Here is a 20,401-nt window from a genome sequence, read left to right as displayed (position 1 = left end):
CTAGAATTTTGGGTATTTTGGGTGTCTCCCAGGTGACTAATATGATACCATGCTAGTTAAGGTCTGTTCTTAGACTTCTGTATTTTACTGGATATAATTCTACAAGGATATTTTTCGTTCTCTTAGTTTTGTGTCATTTATAGTAATATCTAATTTAGTAAGTTTGAAACAATATTTGGAGCAATATTATGTCTTTACTGTAAGACAAAACATTACTCAAATTTGTGGATAGGGTTTTTATACTAGCAAACAAATGTACAGTAGATTCAACATTTGTAAGGGTGATGCAAATCTTTGAAAGGAATGTAAGACAATAAGGCATTAAAGCTTAAAATGCAATATGTAGTATGTACTGGTGTACAGTACCTGTAATTGTGTTTATCCACCATTACTAGTGTTTATTTCCCAAGTACTTAAGTTTGAAAAAATTGTAAAGAATTTGGAACTTTAGGAAGCCAAGTACAAATCCTGTCACATGATCTGTCCTTCACATCTTTCAAAACCTATGAATGTTTCTGAAAATTATTGAGGCAGTGTATATTCCAGTTTTTCTCTGCAACATGTTTGAACAATGATTCTGCCTCAGCCTTGTAAAATATAATCAAAGAAAAATTTACCAGGTGCAAGTTTGTTGTACTACTGTATTAATTATATCAGTAAATACACATTACTGGCTGTATTTTCACCACACTACATAATATATATGTAGTTGGTTAAGTCAGTACAAATGACTTAAATATTTTCTTATTAACACTTATTAAAAGTAAGTTACTTAGTTCAGTAGTGGAAAGGTTTTGTTATACTATACTTAATTCTCAAGTAGAATGTAGCAAAAAATTATTTTTCTTTACAATATATATTTTAGTTTATTATGCATATAATGTATCCATGATGCTTCTGATCTACAATAAAGCACACAAAGTACAATTGAAATTTTCAATCAGTATCAACTTAAAATGATTACGTATATATGAAGTGTTTTGGATTTCTGTGAATTGTGATAAAAATTGATCTTATAAATGAAAAAATAAATTTTTGTGTGATTCCTTGGATAAAGATAAGGAATCATACGCATCCTGCCAAGTAAAACTGAGCCATATCAGTGTAGCTGTAAAATATTTAGTGTTGGTTCTTTATATTAAAAAAAGAAGTTAATGAAGCTAACATTTATCAATCTTTCTTGTTAATACTGGCTGCCTGTGTTCCATGTCAGCATTTTGTAATAATAGATCTTAACATACAATTGAATTGGAAGCTACACTGTAATTCTTGCAAAGCTAAATAGTATTTATAATGTAGTACAAGAAAGACAATAGTAATGTAATAATGAGTTGGTCAAAATTAACAACTGAAAGACATTTGTTTGGACATTTTGTAGTTCTTGGTTAATGTTTTTTATTGTTCTTTCAATGATATATCTTTGTTTTTTGATTGGTTGAAACCTTTTACTTTGTGACTGCAGTAATGTACATGAGGTCATGGCACTGAAGTATAATTCAACATAGTACTGTGCAAATGCTGGTATGTAGTTGTGACAGGCAAATCATATTTTTGTAGGGAAAATAATAATATTTAAAATTTGGAATAGTAATATAAAGATTGGGCTTCAATAAAAAAAAAAACACCAACTGAAGTTATTTATGTTAATTCATCAGTTGGAATTTGATGAGAATATGATCATTGTACGTAACTATGCTGGAATAGTTTCGAAGCAATTCATAAAAACTTTAGCCACATAGAAGCCTCCATACTGTATAAGTAAAAAAGTGCTGTACAGGTTGTGGAAACTTCTAATAGAGTTCCAGTCGTTTGTTGACATTAGATGAATGTGCATGGTGCTAGCTGTGAGTTCACATACTTAACCTTAGAGTCTAACCACTTCTTTTCAGGCATGATTATTATGACTGCTTATAATTATTTTTCATTGTTGCAAATTAATATGCATGATTTTATTTGCAGTTGCTGCATCCGGTCTGTCCTAGTATCTGTCGGCGCAGCTCCATTTTATAACATGAAAAGCAAAATCTTTCAGCGCCTGCAATTCACTAACTTTGCATGATGTACTTTTCAGGAATCAACTTGGGTAAAGACATAGACGACATTTACGAAGGTATAACTGTTGCTGGAATAACTTGCCAACCTTATCGCAATTCGTACGTCAAGACTAAGCAAGTTACTTGTATGGTTGATAGTCCTGGGGTAAATGACTACAAAGAAGGACCAATAGTTGTGAAGGTATGTGAAATGGGTTTTGTTAAACAGGGTGTAATATTTTTTTTCTTTTATTTCTGAAAATGAGATCTGCAATTTATAGTTGCAGGCTGAAGGAATTGCACTTTTTGTCTATAAGTGGTGTTTATTGATTTGTGCAGTATTATGCTGAACAAATTCTTTTATTTGTGGGTGTTTGTTACTGTATTCTGTACATAGATTTTGTTGAAAAGAAATGTTAAAATAATTGAAGAGTATACTACATATATATATGTAGGATATACTGGTAGTGCAGGAAAAATTAGGCAATGTTAAAAATGTCCATTTAAGCTATTCTCTTTCTCTGTCGCCATTTAAAAAAGCTATATAGAAAAGTGCATTGGATTACCAGTTCAGTTGTAAAATTAGTATTTTTGATATTCCTAAATTGTTTCCAAATTCTACTGTTACTTATGTTGTTTTATAGCTTATAAGCTCTTCCATTGGTTTTTTTTCAGGTTGCTAGAGAATACCGTGGAGAATCATTACAAAAGTACCGATTTGTCAATCCAGAAATTACGGACTTGACTCCTGAGTCAGGACCCAAATCTGGTGGGACTCTTCTTCATATCATTGGAAAACACATGAACGCTGGTAGTCGCATTGAAGCAAAAATTAGTGGACGCCCATGTAAAATACAGAGGTATGAGGGTGTTTCTAAAGTTGTTATTTTACAGCTTTTCTTTCCTTTTTCATGTTTCTGTTGTTATTAACAGTTGTTATTACAGATTGGAAGACTCATCATGGACATATGAATTTTTTTATCAACGAGTTGGATTTACTTGTGTAACTTTTATTTCTCAATTTAGAAAGTATTTTTTACTTGACAGTGTAAGTTCCATCTCGCGTAAAAACGTTTAAAATAGTTATTTAAACATTGATGTGCTGTTGAAATAAAAGAGGTCTTTCCCTTTTTATGCTTTCTTATTATGCACTTTGTGGTAAATGGCTTATTTTTATTACCTCGGTGATCATGTTAAAGAACTAAATAACAAAAATAATGTTGTATTTTCCTCACAGATTTTTTCTCATTCATTTGATCAACTTAACCTAGGGTTTGTCTGTGTCAATATGAATAAGATTGCCAATACATTTCAATGTGTTTGTAATGATCTTTCATTTTGTTTTCTCTAGTACAAATGCTACTGTTGCCACATGCATCACATCATCATCATCCAGTCTCCAGAAAAGTGAAATTGAGATGACTTTCGACAATGGACGCCGTAGCCTTCTTGGGAAGTATTTCACATATGTGGAAGACCCTACAATCCAGTCAGTGAAGTCTGGAAGAGCTGGGCAAGCCGGACTTGTGAGTAGACTTATGTTTTTGTATGATAGTTTTTTCTAGTAGATCATGAATCCGTTCCAGTGCACCGTATTCATTAATATGGAGGGAATACAGTTCTTTGTTGAAGGCAGGTACAATTTGAAAGCAACAGCAGTTTTACGCAAGCTTTTTTTTTTTTATTTTAAATTCTTTTTCCTGTTTGGTTACATAAGAAATATTTAAAATGTTGTGGGTTTGTGGACTGTTTTATTAATAGTTAAAGGAGCTATGGTACAGGACATTTGGTTAATATATATTTAATTTTCTTTTACAGAGAAATGGGCCTAGGGGTATACCAAAAGGTGGAATTATTATAACAGTTGATGGAACAAACTTTAATGTCATTAAGGAGCCAAAGATGTATGTGGTATACAGGGAAAAGGAGTACACTAGTGTAAGTAATTTATAAAAACCTACATGATGATGCTTCTCGTCTTGTCACTCAATGAAAATCTACTGTCTTAGCTAGAAAGTGGTTTTGCTTCTATATGTTTTACTCAGATAACAAAGTATTTTGGCTATTGGTTTTACATGTCCTACTTTGTCCTCTACAGCCATGTGAAGTAAAGAATTCCACACGGATGGAATGCTTGTCTCCAGAGATTTCTAACATTGCCAATGAACAAATAAATGATGAAAATGGAATGAGGCTTGACTATGGTTTCATCATGGATCATGTAAAAGCTGTGCGTGATCTAAGTCGATCAGGATTTCCTGACTTTATAGTATACCCAGATCCAGAGTACTTCGCATTTGAAGATGAAGACCAGGTATGGATTATTCATTAGCTAGTTATGAGAAAAATGGCGCTTACATAAAAATTTTTTACTGCTACATGAAATTTTTTTTATTACAATATTTAAATAATTCTCAACTTTTCTCTGAAGCATTAAGGTTATTATTTCCAAGAAACTAAATTTCTCTTTTTCTTTCCTAGATTAAGCTTTATAAATCAGATTACCTAACTATCAATGGGAAAAATTTGGATCGTGCATCTCAAGAGATTGATGTGAAAGTGCATATTGGTGAGGATTACTGCAATGTTACTTCACTTTCAAGATCCCAGTTAACTTGCCGCCCTCCTAAGGAACAGCCTCCATCTCAAGATGAAAATCATCTGCCCCAAGTTGTTGTAAGTATGAGGTGAAATACTTTGTGGTAGTATTCTTTCTGTCTTCTTGTAAATGATGGTTACTGAAATGCTTCCTCTTACCCTGTATGATTTTTAGATATTTCTTTGTTGAATATCATTAGTGATACTATAGCCAATTCTACATCTACTTGACATGCAGTATGCTTCAGTTGCTGTTATCAAAAGTACACAAGAGCCATATAATTGAACCACTTACTTTGTGGTTATACGTTCTTGTTCACGGGTTCTTCATTGTAAGTTTTATCATTATAGACGTAAGAAAATCTGCTTTTCATTATGAATTTTGTACACTAGGATGTTTTCCTTGTTAAAGTGAAATTCCACTGTCATTTCTTATTAACAACTTAGCAAAGTATATTGAATTTGAGCTTATTAAATTTCAGGTAATTGTTGGTGAAAAGCTAAGGTACCAAATTGGACGCTTGAAGTACGCAAGCATAACTGATGTTGGCACACTGTCAAAGAAGCTGATTATTGGTTTATCTGTTGGTGCTGTTGTATTGATTCTCATCCTGGTGGTTTGTCTGATTGTATATCGTCAAAAGAGTAATCAGAATTCAAGGGTGCTCAAGAGTATGCAAGAGCAGATGGACATCTTGGAACTGAGGGTGGCAGCTGAGTGCAAAGAAGGTAAGTTTTAAGAGTTCATCAGAAAATTATACATAAACTTTGACATTTTAGTTGTCATTTGTAGCATATAAATATTCACTATTTGTATCATTACCTTTGATATATTTACAGTATGTATACTAAATTTGACAGGAATGTTTTGTAGAAACAGATCATAAGATAATAATGTCTAAACAATCTTCAGGCTAATGCAAGGAGAATGAGTTATGTTAATATTTAATTATGTTATGAATAATGGAGTATATACGTAAAATGTTTTATCTGGCCAGAATGTCAATTTGGTAGTTTATTGTAGCTAGTGTAATAGTATAGGCAATATAATACATACATATTGAAGACAAACTGTATTCCATTTTTGTTTTCATTTGTGAAATTTTTAATGTATATTTCTGTCATGTTTTAGCATTTGCTGAGCTGCAAACTGAGATGACTGACCTTACAAGCGATCTCATTGGTGGTGGCATTCCATTCTTGGAGTATCGTACTTACTCAATGAAGATCCTCTTCCCAAATTTGGAAGAAACCACTGTACTTCAGATGGACCGCCCAGATCTTGTACGCAAAGAAAAAGGACTAAAACTGTTTGGCCAGCTTATCATGAATAAAACTTTCTTACTCTTGTTTATTCGAACACTAGAATCCAATCGTTATTTCTCTATGAGAGATCGGTAAGTGTGCAGGTATAGTTTAGTTTTAATAAGCTTTTGACTAAATTTTTCTGTTATTTTACATATTTTTGGCAAAATGATGACATTCATAACCTTATATGTCAACAATTTATTGATATGATTTTTTTATTAAATTGATTTAGTATAAGTCAGATTTTGTATAGTACTAAATAATTGTAATTTTTCTTTCAGAGTAAATGTTGCATCATTAATTATGGTGGCACTGCAGGGTAAGATGGAATATTGCTCTGACATTTTGAAGACTTTATTAGCAGAGCTTATTGAGAAGTGTATTGAAGGCAAGATCCATCCAAAGCTTTTGTTCAGAAGGTATGTTGTCATTTATGCTAGCAACATTAGTATATTTAAGTTTCCTCGAAGTTATCATCAATTATCATGTCTCATTTCATTCAGCTGAGTGTGTATATTATAGTTGTAACATATTTGCTCTTATATTTTGTAACATTTTTCTAAAACTGAGTTGGATAGTTTTATCCTTATGTGTAAGTATTTCTTCTATGTGTTGCTAAAACAGAAATGAATTTTCCTCAGAACTGAGAGCGTAGCAGAAAAAATGTTGTCGTCTTGGTTCACTTTCCTCTTGTACAAGTTTCTGAAGGAGTGTGCAGGAGAACCTTTGTACATGTTGTTTAGAGCAATCAAACAACAAGTAGACAAAGGTCCTGTGGACGCAGTAACTTCAGAAGCTCGATACTCGCTGTCAGAAGAGAAGCTTATTCGACAAAGTATTGACTTCAAGGAGATGGTAAGAGGTTTTTATATTTGCTTGCCATTGTAAATGAAGATGAACTGTTTATATGTAGTCATAGCTCATTGTTTATCGTGGATTCCCATAGTTTTTCTGAAAATTCCAGTTCTGTATCTTGTCAATATGAAGTATTTTTTGGTATAAGATATTAATTACAATACTAGTTAAGTTTGAGTGTGCACATAAAGGCAAATTGTAATTAATATTTGATTCTTGATATTGCAGACTGTTTATGTGTCTATGTGCAACTTGTATATGAGTGGAGTTGATGGACCTATGGAAGGTGGTGAAACTCCAGTCAAGGTGTTGGATTGCGACACAATCTCTCAGGTCAAAGAAAAATCCTTAGACGCAATTTATCGTTCTTATCCATACTCTCAGCGGCCACGTAGAGAAGACTTAGACCTTGAATGGCGCACTGGGACTTCTGGTGAGCTTATTATTGTCTTTTCTTTACAGTGATCATTATTGTCTTGAATAATCAACTTGCTTATTAAAATATAGCTTATTAAAATATAGTTTAATAACAATGTATTCATTTTCACTTTTAGTTTAGTGTATAGTATTTTAACAATTTTTTTTTTTTTTGCTTGCAGGCCGCCTAATTTTATACGATGAAGACACCACAACCCGGCCAGAAGGGGGTTGGAAAAAACTCAATACTCTGGGTCATTATAATGTTCCAGATTTGGCTCAACTTACATTGATACCAAAACAGTCGTCCATCTATAATTATATGTCTATACTCTCTGATAAATCTGATAAATCTCATCATAAATATGAAACGCTCAATTTGAGCAAATTTAGTTCTGCCAGTCCACCCTTGTCACGAGCAACCTCTCCCTTAAACCATGATAACGAAGCAGGGGTCAAGGTAGGAACGAAGGTCTGTTATTCCATAAAACAGGTTAGAACCAGTTTTCCTTTTTGATATTTCCTTTTTGTTTTTTGTTTTGAGTGCAATATTTGTGGTTATTTTTCAGACTTGTTCCTTGCTTTACTATATGTTTGTCTGATGTATCTCATGCTCTTGATAATTAGAAGATTGCATCTTAAGTATGATTGGCGTTTGAGTGAATATCAGTAATTTTCTGCCGTTCCTAACTTTTTTGTGGTCATTGTTTTAAACTAACTTTGGAAGTAGAGGAATACTAACAGAAAATAACTTTGGCATCTTGTGAAGTTTTAAATTTAACTTGTAATTATAATTCTTTATTGTAACATGGTGTAGCTTTAACAGAAAAGTCAATTGATAGAAAAAAAAATTGGAAATAAGAATTACTATACTTCAGAATTTAAAGTTGAACAAACCAAACAGATCAAGAATAATTTGTTACAAAGGAAAGGGATTTGAACTGTGCCATTAATAAGAGCTAATCAAGCCTTCACAGAGTAGAATACCCTTGTTTCTTGGTAGAAATGACCGAGTGAAACCAACAAATAAAAATACATATTAAAACTGCAAAAAAAAAAAAAAAAAACCTAGAATCTTTTTGTCAGGCCACCCACAAAGTTGAGAATACATAATGAGTGTAATGCTCTTGAAATTATTGTTGCCCAAAGAAGTTAGATTCAATTTTTTCCAAATTTAATTCTATGTAGATATATACCTAAGTGAAATGGAAATATTTTGTTGCATGTGATTCATTAATTATAATAATAAATTTTAAAATTAATTTATTTCAGAATGTCGTTTAAAAACACAGGTTGGCCTGTTATTCTAGGTTTTCTGCCTTTCATTTATTTTCAGAACTGGTTTTGTTAGAATGATTTTTTCATGTTTTCCTAATGTAAAATAGATTGTAGAATTGAGGTTTGAATGAAAAATTAATTCCAGTTCAGTCACATAATGATATAAGATCCAACTAAAGCAGTAATGAGCAAATACACCTAATTCTATTGTAATGGCAAGACAGCCTTACAAATTACCTCTGAAAAAAAAATCACTAACTGCAAACTGAATATCCTACGAAAGGAACCGGAAATCCAGTGTGTTTATTCAATGTCACAGCTAACCCAGTCCTTTTGATTGACTATGAAATGTGAATAAATCTCATTTGCATCTTAAATGTAAGAAATTGACATATTAAAGAAAAATAATTATTGTATATATCACATTGCTATAAAGAGAATAGTTACGGTTGAAATAAATTGCTCAGCCAGGGGAAAGGAAAATCCCCAATGTTTGCATTTCTTCAAGAAAAATTGTCTTTATGTGGGCTGCATCAAATTAGTAGCTTGCATCATTTCTACTAGTATCATAAGGAAGCAGTAGAGTCAAAACTCTAATTTTACTATCATAGAATTTTTTCAGGTTTTGTGCTATAACTTTGAGATTTATTCTGTTTTTTCAATATTTGTAGGCCTTCAGAGCTAGGTTCAGTGTAATATAAACCTGTTGGTCTTTTGGACCTTCACTGTAATTAATTCATTCCCTTTGGTCTTTCTAGATTAGCTGTGCAGTTAAGTTTACCATGTTAAAATTTTCATGCCTAATGTAAGAACAGATCTTTCCATGGTAACAAGTTTTGATTAGACTTCTGTATAATAATAATAATAATAATAATAATAATAATAATAATAATAATAATAATAATAATAAAAGCTAGGTTAGCTTGTCATAGGCATTTGTTAGGAATTGGTACAAGTTCAAATATGAAAAATGCAGCTGTTAATGGGAATGGGTAGCTGGAACCCACCCCAAAGGCTATACCGATCATGTTCTAGTAAGGATAGAACTATATGTCCCAGTAATGATAAAAGTAAAGAGCTGAAACATGGCACGATACCATCATACATGTACAACATTAGTAATATATTTGAAGTTGTGAAAAGGGAAGCTAGGAAACAAAGGCAGTACTGGCATTATATTTTCAAATATATTCAGAATCATTCACTGCAAATCATGGAAAGGTAGCAATGTCAGATTGGCTAATTAGTAATTAGTTTTGCTGGAGTTCCTCATAATGCATCATTAACTACACTACTTGCTGATCTGTTTCAAATATGTTAAGGGTAGGAACACCACCATTTTGTGATGTAGGGGTAGCTAATAAAGTAATTACGATGAGCAGAATTTTGTGCATGCGGAAACTGTCTGTTCTATCGTGTTTTCAAGACTCAACATTGCAGGCTAGAAACAACCTAGGTTTGAGAATACTATTCTGGAGAACAGTATTAATGGCAACTATTGCTGCTAGTAAAGAAAAAAAATTTAGTTATAAAACTAACTTATGAAGTTTATACATAAGAGCGTTATCATTTCCTAAGCAAGAGAGAAAGCAGTAAAATCAGTTACAAGAAGTCTGTATTCATCTGTATCCCTTGTCAGAGAAATCTTATATGTAACCAGTAACTAAATTCAAGATACTTATACAAGAGCATAAGATCAGCTTTTTGGTAATTTTGATAGAACTGGATGAAGATTGCTTTTACACTAACTTTTACAGTAAATACACTGTTTAGAATCACATTTATTATTGAATTTAGAGATTATTTTATCCAACTATGGATAGAAATTCTATTAAGTAGGTTTAGTAAATTTTCAAAAGTGAGTTAGGTATTTTATAAGCTGGAGGCAGTCATAGGCAAAAGTGTGTGTAGTGCTTAGCAAGAGAATGACCACGGATGTTAACACCAAGCACAAGTGTGTGGTTGGCATGAAGACAACAGTGGTAAAAATTAATATTTTGCCAAATAATACTCATCACCATTGCTGTTGCAATGGAAACAATTTCATATACTGTACACTGCATCTGTAAAAATCCCTCATTGCATTATAGAGGTTACTGCTACATCAGTTTTAGAGAGGATAATGATGGATTTTAAGAAAATGAAACCAAATGTTAAAAGACTAGACTAAGGATGTGTTCTCTAAGTAGCCTGTTCAACACACCTTTTGCAAAACAAGAAAAAAGTACATAATAAAAAACCTTTTATACAAGCATTTTTGAACAAAGTAAATAACCAACTGTGACATGCCTTGATACATGGCTGTTGATTGCTCAAAACTATTCAAGATACAAGCTACAACCAGTTTCATCTAAAGTGGTTTAATTTTAATTTGTCTTTAAGCATACTGACAATTACAATCAAGAAGCAAGCCATTTTTAGTATTCAGAATTTTACAAGGTTACCATCAGCCAAAATTATAATTGGTTATATATCTTGTAAAAAATGTTTACATGCATGATTGATGTGCTTCTCTAATCAATTTTCTTGTAAATAATATAAAATATAATGTACAGTTCTGTTCAAAGCATAAGTCATAATTAATTTATTACTCATTTCAGTTTTTGTGTGTATTGATACGCATGTCAGTGTGTGGTTTTACATTGAGTGTTTTTTCTTTCTAGTTAATAATCTAACCAGGAGTGAGTGCCTTTTCACAATAAATATTCAACTTCTGATTATTATCGAGAGCATTTGGTACTTAAGTAATTTGATATGAAGTGTGTTACTTGATGCCATGGTTACTAACCTGTTTTTTGTCACTTAATGATAAAGATTGTTAATAGAGAAAGTGGCAAGTCTTAACAAATTTTACTTAAAAGGTACTCTACTATTCAAACATCATAACACCAACTTTTTTGTAATCATGTTTTAATTAATTTAATTTTGATAAGTCATACGGGGTCTTCACAAGTAGCATAGCAAGTGGAACAGTTTCTTTTTGACTATTATATATGAAAGATTCAACAAATTTTCACTTTCTTGGTGACTAATAGTTTTATTTATTTTTTTATTTTTGTCCAGGTTTGGCATCTTGTCCGACAACAAGAGATTGAACAGCGTGAGGGAGAACGCACAAACAAGATGGTTTCAGAAATCTACCTCACTCGTCTCTTATCCACAAAGCTAACACTACAAAAGTTTGTGGATGATTTGTTTGAGACAATCTTCAGTACAGCACACAGAGGCTCTGCCCTTCCATTGGCTATAAAATATATGTTTGACTTTTTAGATGATCAAGCATTACAACATGGTATAACAGATCCAGAGGTAAGTTGCTAGCTCATTGAAACTTGCCTCAGGACTTACCAATTTTGAATATGCAATTTATTCATAATCCAAAGAGCTTTTTTGCATTGTCATTTATCCTCTACAGCCCATAATTTCTGAATAAACATTCTTTATGTCAAATAACAAAGTGTGTAAACTTGTACAAAACTTTGCCTTATTGAAGATATGTCTGAGTGCAACAATAGGTTATCTCTTCAGAATTTAGAGCATTTTTTTCTTACAGGTCGTTCATACGTGGAAGAGTAACAGCCTTCCCCTGAGGTTTTGGGTGAATCTCATAAAAAATCCAAATTTTGTCTTCGATATACACAAGTCCAATATCGTGGATGCTTGCCTGTCAGTTGTAGCGCAGACCTTTATGGATTCATGTTCAACATCTGATCACAGATTGGGTATATATCTTTGAGATTTCAATTTTATAGGAAAATCTACAGAACCTATATGCTGCAGATAGTTCTGTTGTAGCTATATTATTAAAGAGACAGATTGGGTATATATCTGAGATTTCAATTTTATTTGAAACTGCAGGACCTATATGCTGCAGATTGTTCTGTTGTAGCTATATTATGAAAGAGGTTCCTGCTAAAGCTTTAGATATTGAATTTTTTATTTTTAGTTTATTGGTTCATAATTATTTAATGTTTGAATGTTATAAATATAGCTGAGAATATATTTTTGTAATACTGTACTGTAGTTACATGTTCAAAATTTTCTTGGAAGAAAGTACTGTACATTTTTGTTGGCAATGTTGGCAAGGGCTTGTTATTTTTGCTATTTTAACATTTTCACTCATGTCGTCATGTAATTTTTCAGGTAAAGATTCACCAAGTTCTAAACTGTTATATGCCAAAGACATCCCCATCTACAAGGAATGGGTAGAGAGATATTATGCAGATATAAAAATCATGCAGCCTATCTCTGACCAAGACATGAATGCTATGTTGGCTGAAGAGTCCAGGGTAAGTAAATTGGTAGTCTTTTTGCTCTTAATACTTTCCATTTGCATTTCTTTGCTGCTATTATTCTGCAGTTGTGACAGATTCTTAATATTTGCATAAGTATGAAATTCTGTAACTCAAAGATTCAAGATTTTTGTTTTCATATCAAATTTTCCCATTACTTGGTAGACAGAAACTTGAATTTTTCTATTTATATTTGTTGATTTTCTGAGCAAATTCTTATGTGTTCTTAGTCCCCATCTGTACCTTTCTTGAGTAACAAAAACTAATTATCATACAAATAAAGTTGTAGAAAAAGACACTGAGCTCTAAATAAAAAGAAATGTGCTATGAAAACAAAGCACAGAAGCCTAGATCTTATCTTATAGAATAAGTATCTAGAAAGTCCCAAATAATGACTGAAATTACACACAATAATCTTGCATGCTAATTGCCATCAGACATCCCAACCATTAATAATTAAAAGAAAAATCTTAAACTTAATTAAAATCCAAACTAAAATTTAAATGAAACATAATCAGAAAGAATAAGGGCAATTATTTAAGTGGAAGTAATCAGCTTGATCCCATGACTTTTGAAACATCTGAGGAAATTAATTGAATGATAATTACTCAAGACATATTCTTCAGAATCCCTGCAACTCTAAAAGTATACTGTAATTGTTTCAGACAGCACATAATACATCACAAATAAAAGATAAGTAAAAATTTTAAAAAATTTAAATCATGTTGCATCTCAAACTCTAAATGATTGGAACTGCGTAATGAAAGTACTGTTCTGTACTAACTTTGTGACAAATATTATAATGGTTATGTATCCGGAATCTTTACCTAACAGTTCTAAAAGAAACCTTACAGACATGATGCTCTGAAAAATACTCTTTAATAAGCAGTGAACAAAATTGATACTCATTTCTTGAATTTGTTATCAATTGAAGGTCTTTTCTGCAAGTATTTGGAAAATACACAATTTTTGTTTATTGAGTGAAAAATTAAAATTAGAGTAAAATATTCAGTAAATTAAATTTTTCAAAGTAAATAATAAAAGACATAGGAAATCACAAGTCAGGAAAAGCAGAAATCAAAATAGGGAAGATTAGAAATGCAACAAAGTGTATTTTGTGTAATAAACATCAAGTTTATAGGTGCATAAAATAAGGGCAAGTTGACAAATGACTGAATACCACGACCTAGAACCTAGCATTAGCTAGTGTCCTTTTACAAGCTTAAAATCACCGACTGATATCTTCACAGTAAATTATCTTGATAGAATCCGGAGTGCAAGTCAAAGTAGGACAAAAGCATGTTTAATTGTATTTAAAAAATATGCATACTAATACCACCACAAACATTAACTTCAGTATTGCCATGTTATACTAATCCAAGTTAATATACATTTTTTAAAATACAGTTTTTGGGGTACTTTGTTTATTTGCTATTGAAATATACAAGCATTCCCTGATAAATATGATTTACCAGGAATTTTACAATACAAGTGTATTATTCATGTAATTTGCATCAGATTTAAACATTTTCTTGGCTCCTAAGGTTTTCCAAGTCTCCAAGTGCATGAACTTAAAAAAATAGTGTGGATTTTTACACTCGGTATCAAAAATCATGTTGCTTGATGCCATTACTTTGAAAGTGATTGAGGGGTGAAATTTTAGTTACCGTATATTTCGGCGTATAAGTCGACCGGAAGATAAGTCGACCCCCCAATTCTGAGTAAATTTTTATGATTTTAACTAATATCGGGTATATTAGTCGACCTATAAAATGTGAGGCCAACCGTACGCTCAAAATAAGCAGCAGGGTAAAACGTATCATATAAAATAACCTGAATGTTATTACTGTCACTCAAGTTAATGTTTTGATTGGGTTGTTAAAACTACGTGCCGGTATTTTATTATTATGTTGGAATATTCCTTGACCATTGGTTCTTCTATGGCATAAACAGGCTCATTTGAGGGAAAACGAACCTGCAGTTGATTCACCAGATTCAAACTGGGATCCTTATGATGAAACCGTGAATGATAATTTGTCTGATGAATTGTTTAATTCAAGTGACGATGACTCAAGTAATTTTGAAGGATTTTAAATACATATTTACTATTAAATACATTTTTTTTTTATTTTATTTAAAGTAATAAAGATTTCATACCATAAAATGTTTTTGAACAATACCCCGGTAAATACAAAACTGTCAGAGTGAACGCATCCTTCTCAATTACTGTACTACAAATAGCTACGCAATGTTTACACTTGCTGTGCGATTGGGGTTTCTTCAAGTTACTTTGATTTGTTTCATTTTATTTAAGGTAATGGATGTTCTAATGTATTATTATTGTCGTATTACAGTGTGAAATGTTTTTAATACTGGTATTTACATACATAGTTACCTCAACAAGGCTGTCATTGTTATTAGCCAACTGTAAAGCCTGGATTCCTGTACCGATATGCCAAAATTATAAAGATTCACTTTTTGTTACCGGTAGATAAGTCGACCCCCTAATTTTGGCATGATTTTTGGGGGCTAAAGGGTCGACTTATACGCCGAAATATACGGTATTATTATTATTATTATTTTTTAAAGAAATCAAATTTGGCATGGCTTCTCATTAAGCTAAATTTATAGGACAATATTGTGCTACTTCCAGATTTCCTGAAGTTTTGATATTTTGAAAGGAGTTACTTACATATTCATAATTTTCCATATGAGTCACTGTACTTGACTTCTCTCTCTGATCAACTGCTGTCTTCAGTAAACTAAATCACTGTTACCATCTAATGGTGAATGGGAAATAACCTCTTTAGGTGTGCACACAAAAATGGGGATCTCCACCCAGTAGTACTGTATAATTATCTCCAGGGAATCATCACGATATCCGGTGACAACGCAATTTTTTACATTCACTGTAATGGCTGAAATAGTAAGGGAAGGGGTTAAAATATTTGTAAATCTAAAATGAAATAGTATAAAGATTTGGAAACTGATCCTTGAAAGCAGTTTTGTCCTTATCCAGATGTTAAATTTTTTTAAGAATTGTAAGTTAAACAAGATCTAATATTACTACAAACAAACCCTTCAGACCAGCTGTATGAGTAACTTGGTGGGCCAGGAAAAACTTTCATTAATATATAATATTAATAATAAAGGAAAATCTTCATAAGTATGGGGACACGTACACATCTGTTGGGGATTTAACTACCTGACCAGAAATGACAACACTTGTGAAAGAGTTCTAACGCAGGGTTGATGTAAATTTGTTCAATTTATATCTACTGTATTCTGAGGGCGGGATGGGGCCTCAATATGGTTCAAAACTTCACCTTGGAATATACATAAAAAATCTTTACAATTATCTCAAAAATAACAGCTTCAGTTGGTCAACTTAATATTGTAGATTAAAGTCTGTTCCCAACTTGACCCCAGGGCCCAAGGGGGACACAGTAAACTTATACAAACAATCTTAAATAACTTGTGTAGCAAGGTGGCTCAGGTGAGCAGTGTGGCCTATGAACATTTTGTTACGTGTTCTAACCATAACTGTTTCCTGTAAGAGAAATCCAGGTCATGCCAGAAAAACAAAGTAAAGCTTTAGAAATGGTTAGTAAATTTGTTTTTGCAGCATCTTGGTGCTGTTTTGCTTACCCAGCCCATATCTAGTTTTACAATAGTGTCAACATATTTGTTATATTCTAAATCCATTTTAATTAATACTTATTGCATATATACCTTTGTTTTTCTCTTGTGCTTACACAGTAGGGTATGGATTGTTAACTACTCAAGATATCACTTTGATACAGAAGTTTTTGTGTACAGTCAACCCCCGCTATTTAAACTATTCTTATTGTACAATAAGACGGAATGATTTTGTGTTATCTTAATTATCTGTTGAATATTATTACTATAATTAAAGTACAGTATTTATGTTTGGGATGGAATGTTATCCTAGGCATAATATGAAGTTGTTGCTGGTCGTGGATGTAGTATATTCATCACTTTCTTCTTTTCAGATGCACTCATCAGAATTCAACAGCTTAGCATCACTTGCCGAACTCTACAACTATGCATTTAAATATTCTGATCAGTTGATGCTGACTTTAGAAGAGGACGAGTTCTCCACCAAGAATCGTCTTGCGTATAGACTAGAGCAAGTTCACAGTATAATGACAACAGATCAAGACTGACAGGACGCCCCCCCTGACCCACGGGCCGGACCCGACCAGAGAGGTCCAAATTCAGGGCCTGTGGGTCCTGGTTCCTACTCTCCTGGCCCTTATGGAGGATCTCCTCCACATCATGTATATCCTGGGGGACCTTATGGTGTCTCCCCACCACAGTCTGCAGTTTATGATGGCCAAGTAGAAACAATGTTTACTTATCGTGGACAAGGGGCAGCAATGGGAGATGGGGGCCAAGGGGGGGTCCAAGGGAGTGGAGTTGATGGTAATGTTTATGCATTGTACGGTGTGCCACAGCATGCCAGACACTCTCCTGGGGCATATGGTAGTGCACAATTTCCAAATAGAGGGACGCCACAGGTGTATGAATTTGAATATGAAGAACCTCGGTTCACATGAGGCCTGGTGATAAATTGTGTTGTGTTTGTGCTCAACGTGAGTGTTGCTGCGTGATCAGCAAGACTAGAAAAAATGAAAGAACAACAACCAAGTGCCTCAGACTAAAAGGCTACATTGGTACCTCCTAGTGAGTGTGGAAAAAGGCAACAAAGCAACGAACAAATATGCCAATTTCAGGCAATAAAGAACAGCAGCAGCAGCAGCAGCAAGACTATTTTGATATGCACTACAGTCATTTTCTTACCAAACTTCCTGGCTTCTGATATAGTAAAAATGTGTGAGGCTGCATTCTGCAGTTATTGATTTTGAGATTAAATTGGTGCTGTTATCTTGTATGTGTAATGTGGGAGACTGCATGTTGAGTGTCACTGCCTAAACTCAAGTTGGGTATACTCTCAACTGGTGCTCGTTATGTGTTGGATAAACAGCATCTTGTGTTTAGTGTCACTTTATTTTATTGCCAGTCCTGCCCTGAACACTTGTTTGACCTTTGCTCTTTTGTCTTCCATCAAGATTGCACGTGACCGACACAAGGCGCTGCTGTTTAGAAGACTTCGATAGCTGAAAAACAACAATTGAACAATAAAAAAAATCATTGCCAAGATGATATTCATATTACTGAAAATTTTCCCTTTTTGTCGTTGTCGTATAATTTTCAAGGTTAATCAGATTGCCTCAGAAGACGCTGATTATCTATCAGCATTATTCCAACAAAACTTTATACACAGTGTATGGAGTCACCATATTCAGTGGGATTGTAAATCCTCTGCATCATAGAATTCTTTGGATTTTCCCTGCATTTAAAAGAAATAATAGCAGTTATTCCTCCTAATAAATAAGCTTCTGTTTGTCCAGGTTTATAACTGAGTGCATTAACATACTGCTGCTCTGTTACCATATGTACCATTACTTCAAATGTGCAAAAAAACTTAAGATGTTTCAAGTTTTCATGTGATATTTCTATGTGTATGAAAATGACTGATTATGTGAGCATGCGGTTTCAGCCACATGCATGTATGAATGTATTCTGCAGAGAAAAAAGCCACGTGTGTGTTGTCTTGGTGTTCTATGGACTCTCATCTTTTAAACAAAGGCACTGGCATAGTGGAGGTGAACCATGGGATTTCAGTATACTATATTGATACTATATATTCCGCAAACAGAATTTCAATAATTTCCACAGCCGGTAACACCTTGGGGAATGTTATAAATTGGCCTAAACTTATGGTTAATTTTCATAACTATAAGTAAAATTTGGTTAATAATTAATATAAATGTAAACTCCACTATGCTAGTTAAGTTTAAAAGAGAGAGACTAAATGTGCTCATGAGTATAGCTGTTTTTCACCAAACTATGATTTATTATTTTAAAATTTAATTTCTTTTTCCCAATTGGTGATCTCACATGCCCTTTCCATCCCTTTTCCCAGGTTCTGTTATTGAGGATTTACTTATATCATCGTCTTTTATTTTAATTTTTTTTTTTCAATTTTGCAGTTTGGCAAATGTGGCTTGTAATATTTTGGTTTCTAAATTACAGAATATCTATTTGTAAATGGGAATTTTTAATGACATCTTTGAAGGTGTTGCAGGGTTTTAGTAATAATGTCCCTAGTAGCAAGGGAACAGGTAAAAAAGATAAGCGAATAAGACTTTATGTATTTCCATATTTTGAGCTTTTAGATATGAAATGAAGTGCAGACCAGATTTTGCAATAACTTTTAAATGTATGTTTCTGAAAATGTAATTTTTCATAGGATATCTTAAATGATGACAACTGAGCTATTTCTGTACTTACAGTGGTGAAAGCTCAGTGAGGCAGAGTCCTGAATTAGAGACTCCTATGTTATGTTACAGTGGAGTTAAATTACTCATAATTTTTTTTAATAATTCTCACTGAGGTGCTCATATATCAATATCATGTGTAAAGTTTAAGATTTGTAAAGATGATAGCAATGGCTGAGGCAAGCCATTTCTAAACATGTCATATGGTCTCGGAGCTACGGTTGAGTTTGTCTCTCGCACTCTACTCTCACACCCATCTATGTACATTCATTTGTGAATAGTTCCTTTGTATTATATTAGTACTCATAAGAACATTTGATACAATCACTACTGGTATTAATTATTAATGATGTTGATACAAATTTATCATTGTCTACTTGGCTTGAGTCCCAGGACCAATATGATAATTTTGTTGCCCACATTAGGAGAACCTCAAAGAAAACGAGGCAGTTTGTATATATTGGAGGAAGGTCGGCGGCCTTCCACATCCCTCTGCATTCCAGGGTCCTGTAGCCATGATGTGTACTCAGTTTTACATTTTCCCCTTTACCCCTTTTGTGCCCAGATGTGTTTAGCTGCAGTTTGATAACTTTCTTGTTCCAGTATATATCCATATATACCCCCAAGGAGTTAATCCATGAGCTTGGGATGGTGATCTGTGGCTCTGTTATACTCAGGCCCCTGGTCTAGTCTCATGGCCGCCGACCCTACCTGCCTGTGTACCATGATTTCCCGCGCGTCCCGCTGTACAGGCGCACGTTATGTGTATGTCAAGTCTGTGTTTCATATAAATGGATCAATAAATTTTTTCACTGTATCCAGAATGTTTCTAATATGATTTCCCTTACAAATTACAATTTAATCGTATACCCTTAAACTGTGCCTTTTGCAATGAATATAGTGGTGATCAAAGAATAAAATAATATTGATACTAAATTAATTGGAAAAACAAATCCACAGTGATGTAAATGTACATATATTTAAATTAATTACTACTTATTATGCTTTGTGAATAGCTAGGTCTTTCCATTCTTTCTCAGGATAGGTAATTTGAGACTTGGTATGACGGTATGACTTATCATGGTTTTGATTGTTCGTGAAACATGAATGAAAATTTTGATGGCACTGTTTTCTCCTCCTCGAACTTGATTAAATAATATAATAGTGTATCAAACTGTAAAATGGTCTTAATATAATACTGTATCAAACTGTAAAATGGTCTTCTCAACACTTGGAATTGGTAGTCTAGTAAAAC

General features: G+C 33.0%; 1 protein-coding gene across 7 annotated transcripts in view; it reads left to right on the top strand.

Annotated features, from left to right (window-relative positions):
• Nucleotides 1-19,963, top strand: part of LOC135200982 (plexin A3-like) — a 112,390-nt gene extending 92,427 nt beyond the window's left edge. For 5 of the 7 annotated variants that reach the window (XM_064229774.1, XM_064229772.1, XM_064229773.1 and 2 more), the window contains 16 exons: nucleotides 2,072-2,235; nucleotides 2,709-2,893; nucleotides 3,385-3,559; nucleotides 3,852-3,971; nucleotides 4,132-4,347; nucleotides 4,515-4,709; nucleotides 5,114-5,360; nucleotides 5,764-6,028; nucleotides 6,221-6,358; nucleotides 6,581-6,794; nucleotides 7,023-7,227; nucleotides 7,394-7,704; nucleotides 11,553-11,798; nucleotides 12,043-12,211; nucleotides 12,633-12,778; nucleotides 16,795-19,963. In XM_064229774.1, the coding sequence (XP_064085844.1) occupies nucleotides 2,072-2,235; nucleotides 2,709-2,893; nucleotides 3,385-3,559; nucleotides 3,852-3,971; nucleotides 4,132-4,347; nucleotides 4,515-4,709; nucleotides 5,114-5,360; nucleotides 5,764-6,028; nucleotides 6,221-6,358; nucleotides 6,581-6,794; nucleotides 7,023-7,227; nucleotides 7,394-7,704; nucleotides 11,553-11,798; nucleotides 12,043-12,211; nucleotides 12,633-12,778; nucleotides 16,795-16,968 (3,170 nt within the window). In that variant the 3' untranslated portion in view covers nucleotides 16,969-19,963. The remainder of the gene's footprint in view (nucleotides 1-2,071; nucleotides 2,236-2,708; nucleotides 2,894-3,384; nucleotides 3,560-3,851; nucleotides 3,972-4,131; nucleotides 4,348-4,514; nucleotides 4,710-5,113; nucleotides 5,361-5,763; nucleotides 6,029-6,220; nucleotides 6,359-6,580; nucleotides 6,795-7,022; nucleotides 7,228-7,393; nucleotides 7,705-11,552; nucleotides 11,799-12,042; nucleotides 12,212-12,632; nucleotides 12,779-16,794) is intronic. The other 2 variants (XM_064229778.1, XM_064229776.1) reach the window with 2 other exon arrangements.
• The last annotated feature ends 438 nt before the right edge of the window (nucleotides 19,964-20,401 follow it).

Source organism: Macrobrachium nipponense, chromosome 27 (genome assembly GCF_015104395.2).
Source record: "Macrobrachium nipponense isolate FS-2020 chromosome 27, ASM1510439v2, whole genome shotgun sequence".
NCBI classification, from domain to species: Eukaryota; Metazoa; Arthropoda; class Malacostraca; order Decapoda; family Palaemonidae; genus Macrobrachium; species Macrobrachium nipponense.
This window is presented reverse-complemented; position numbering and strand designations above follow the sequence as displayed.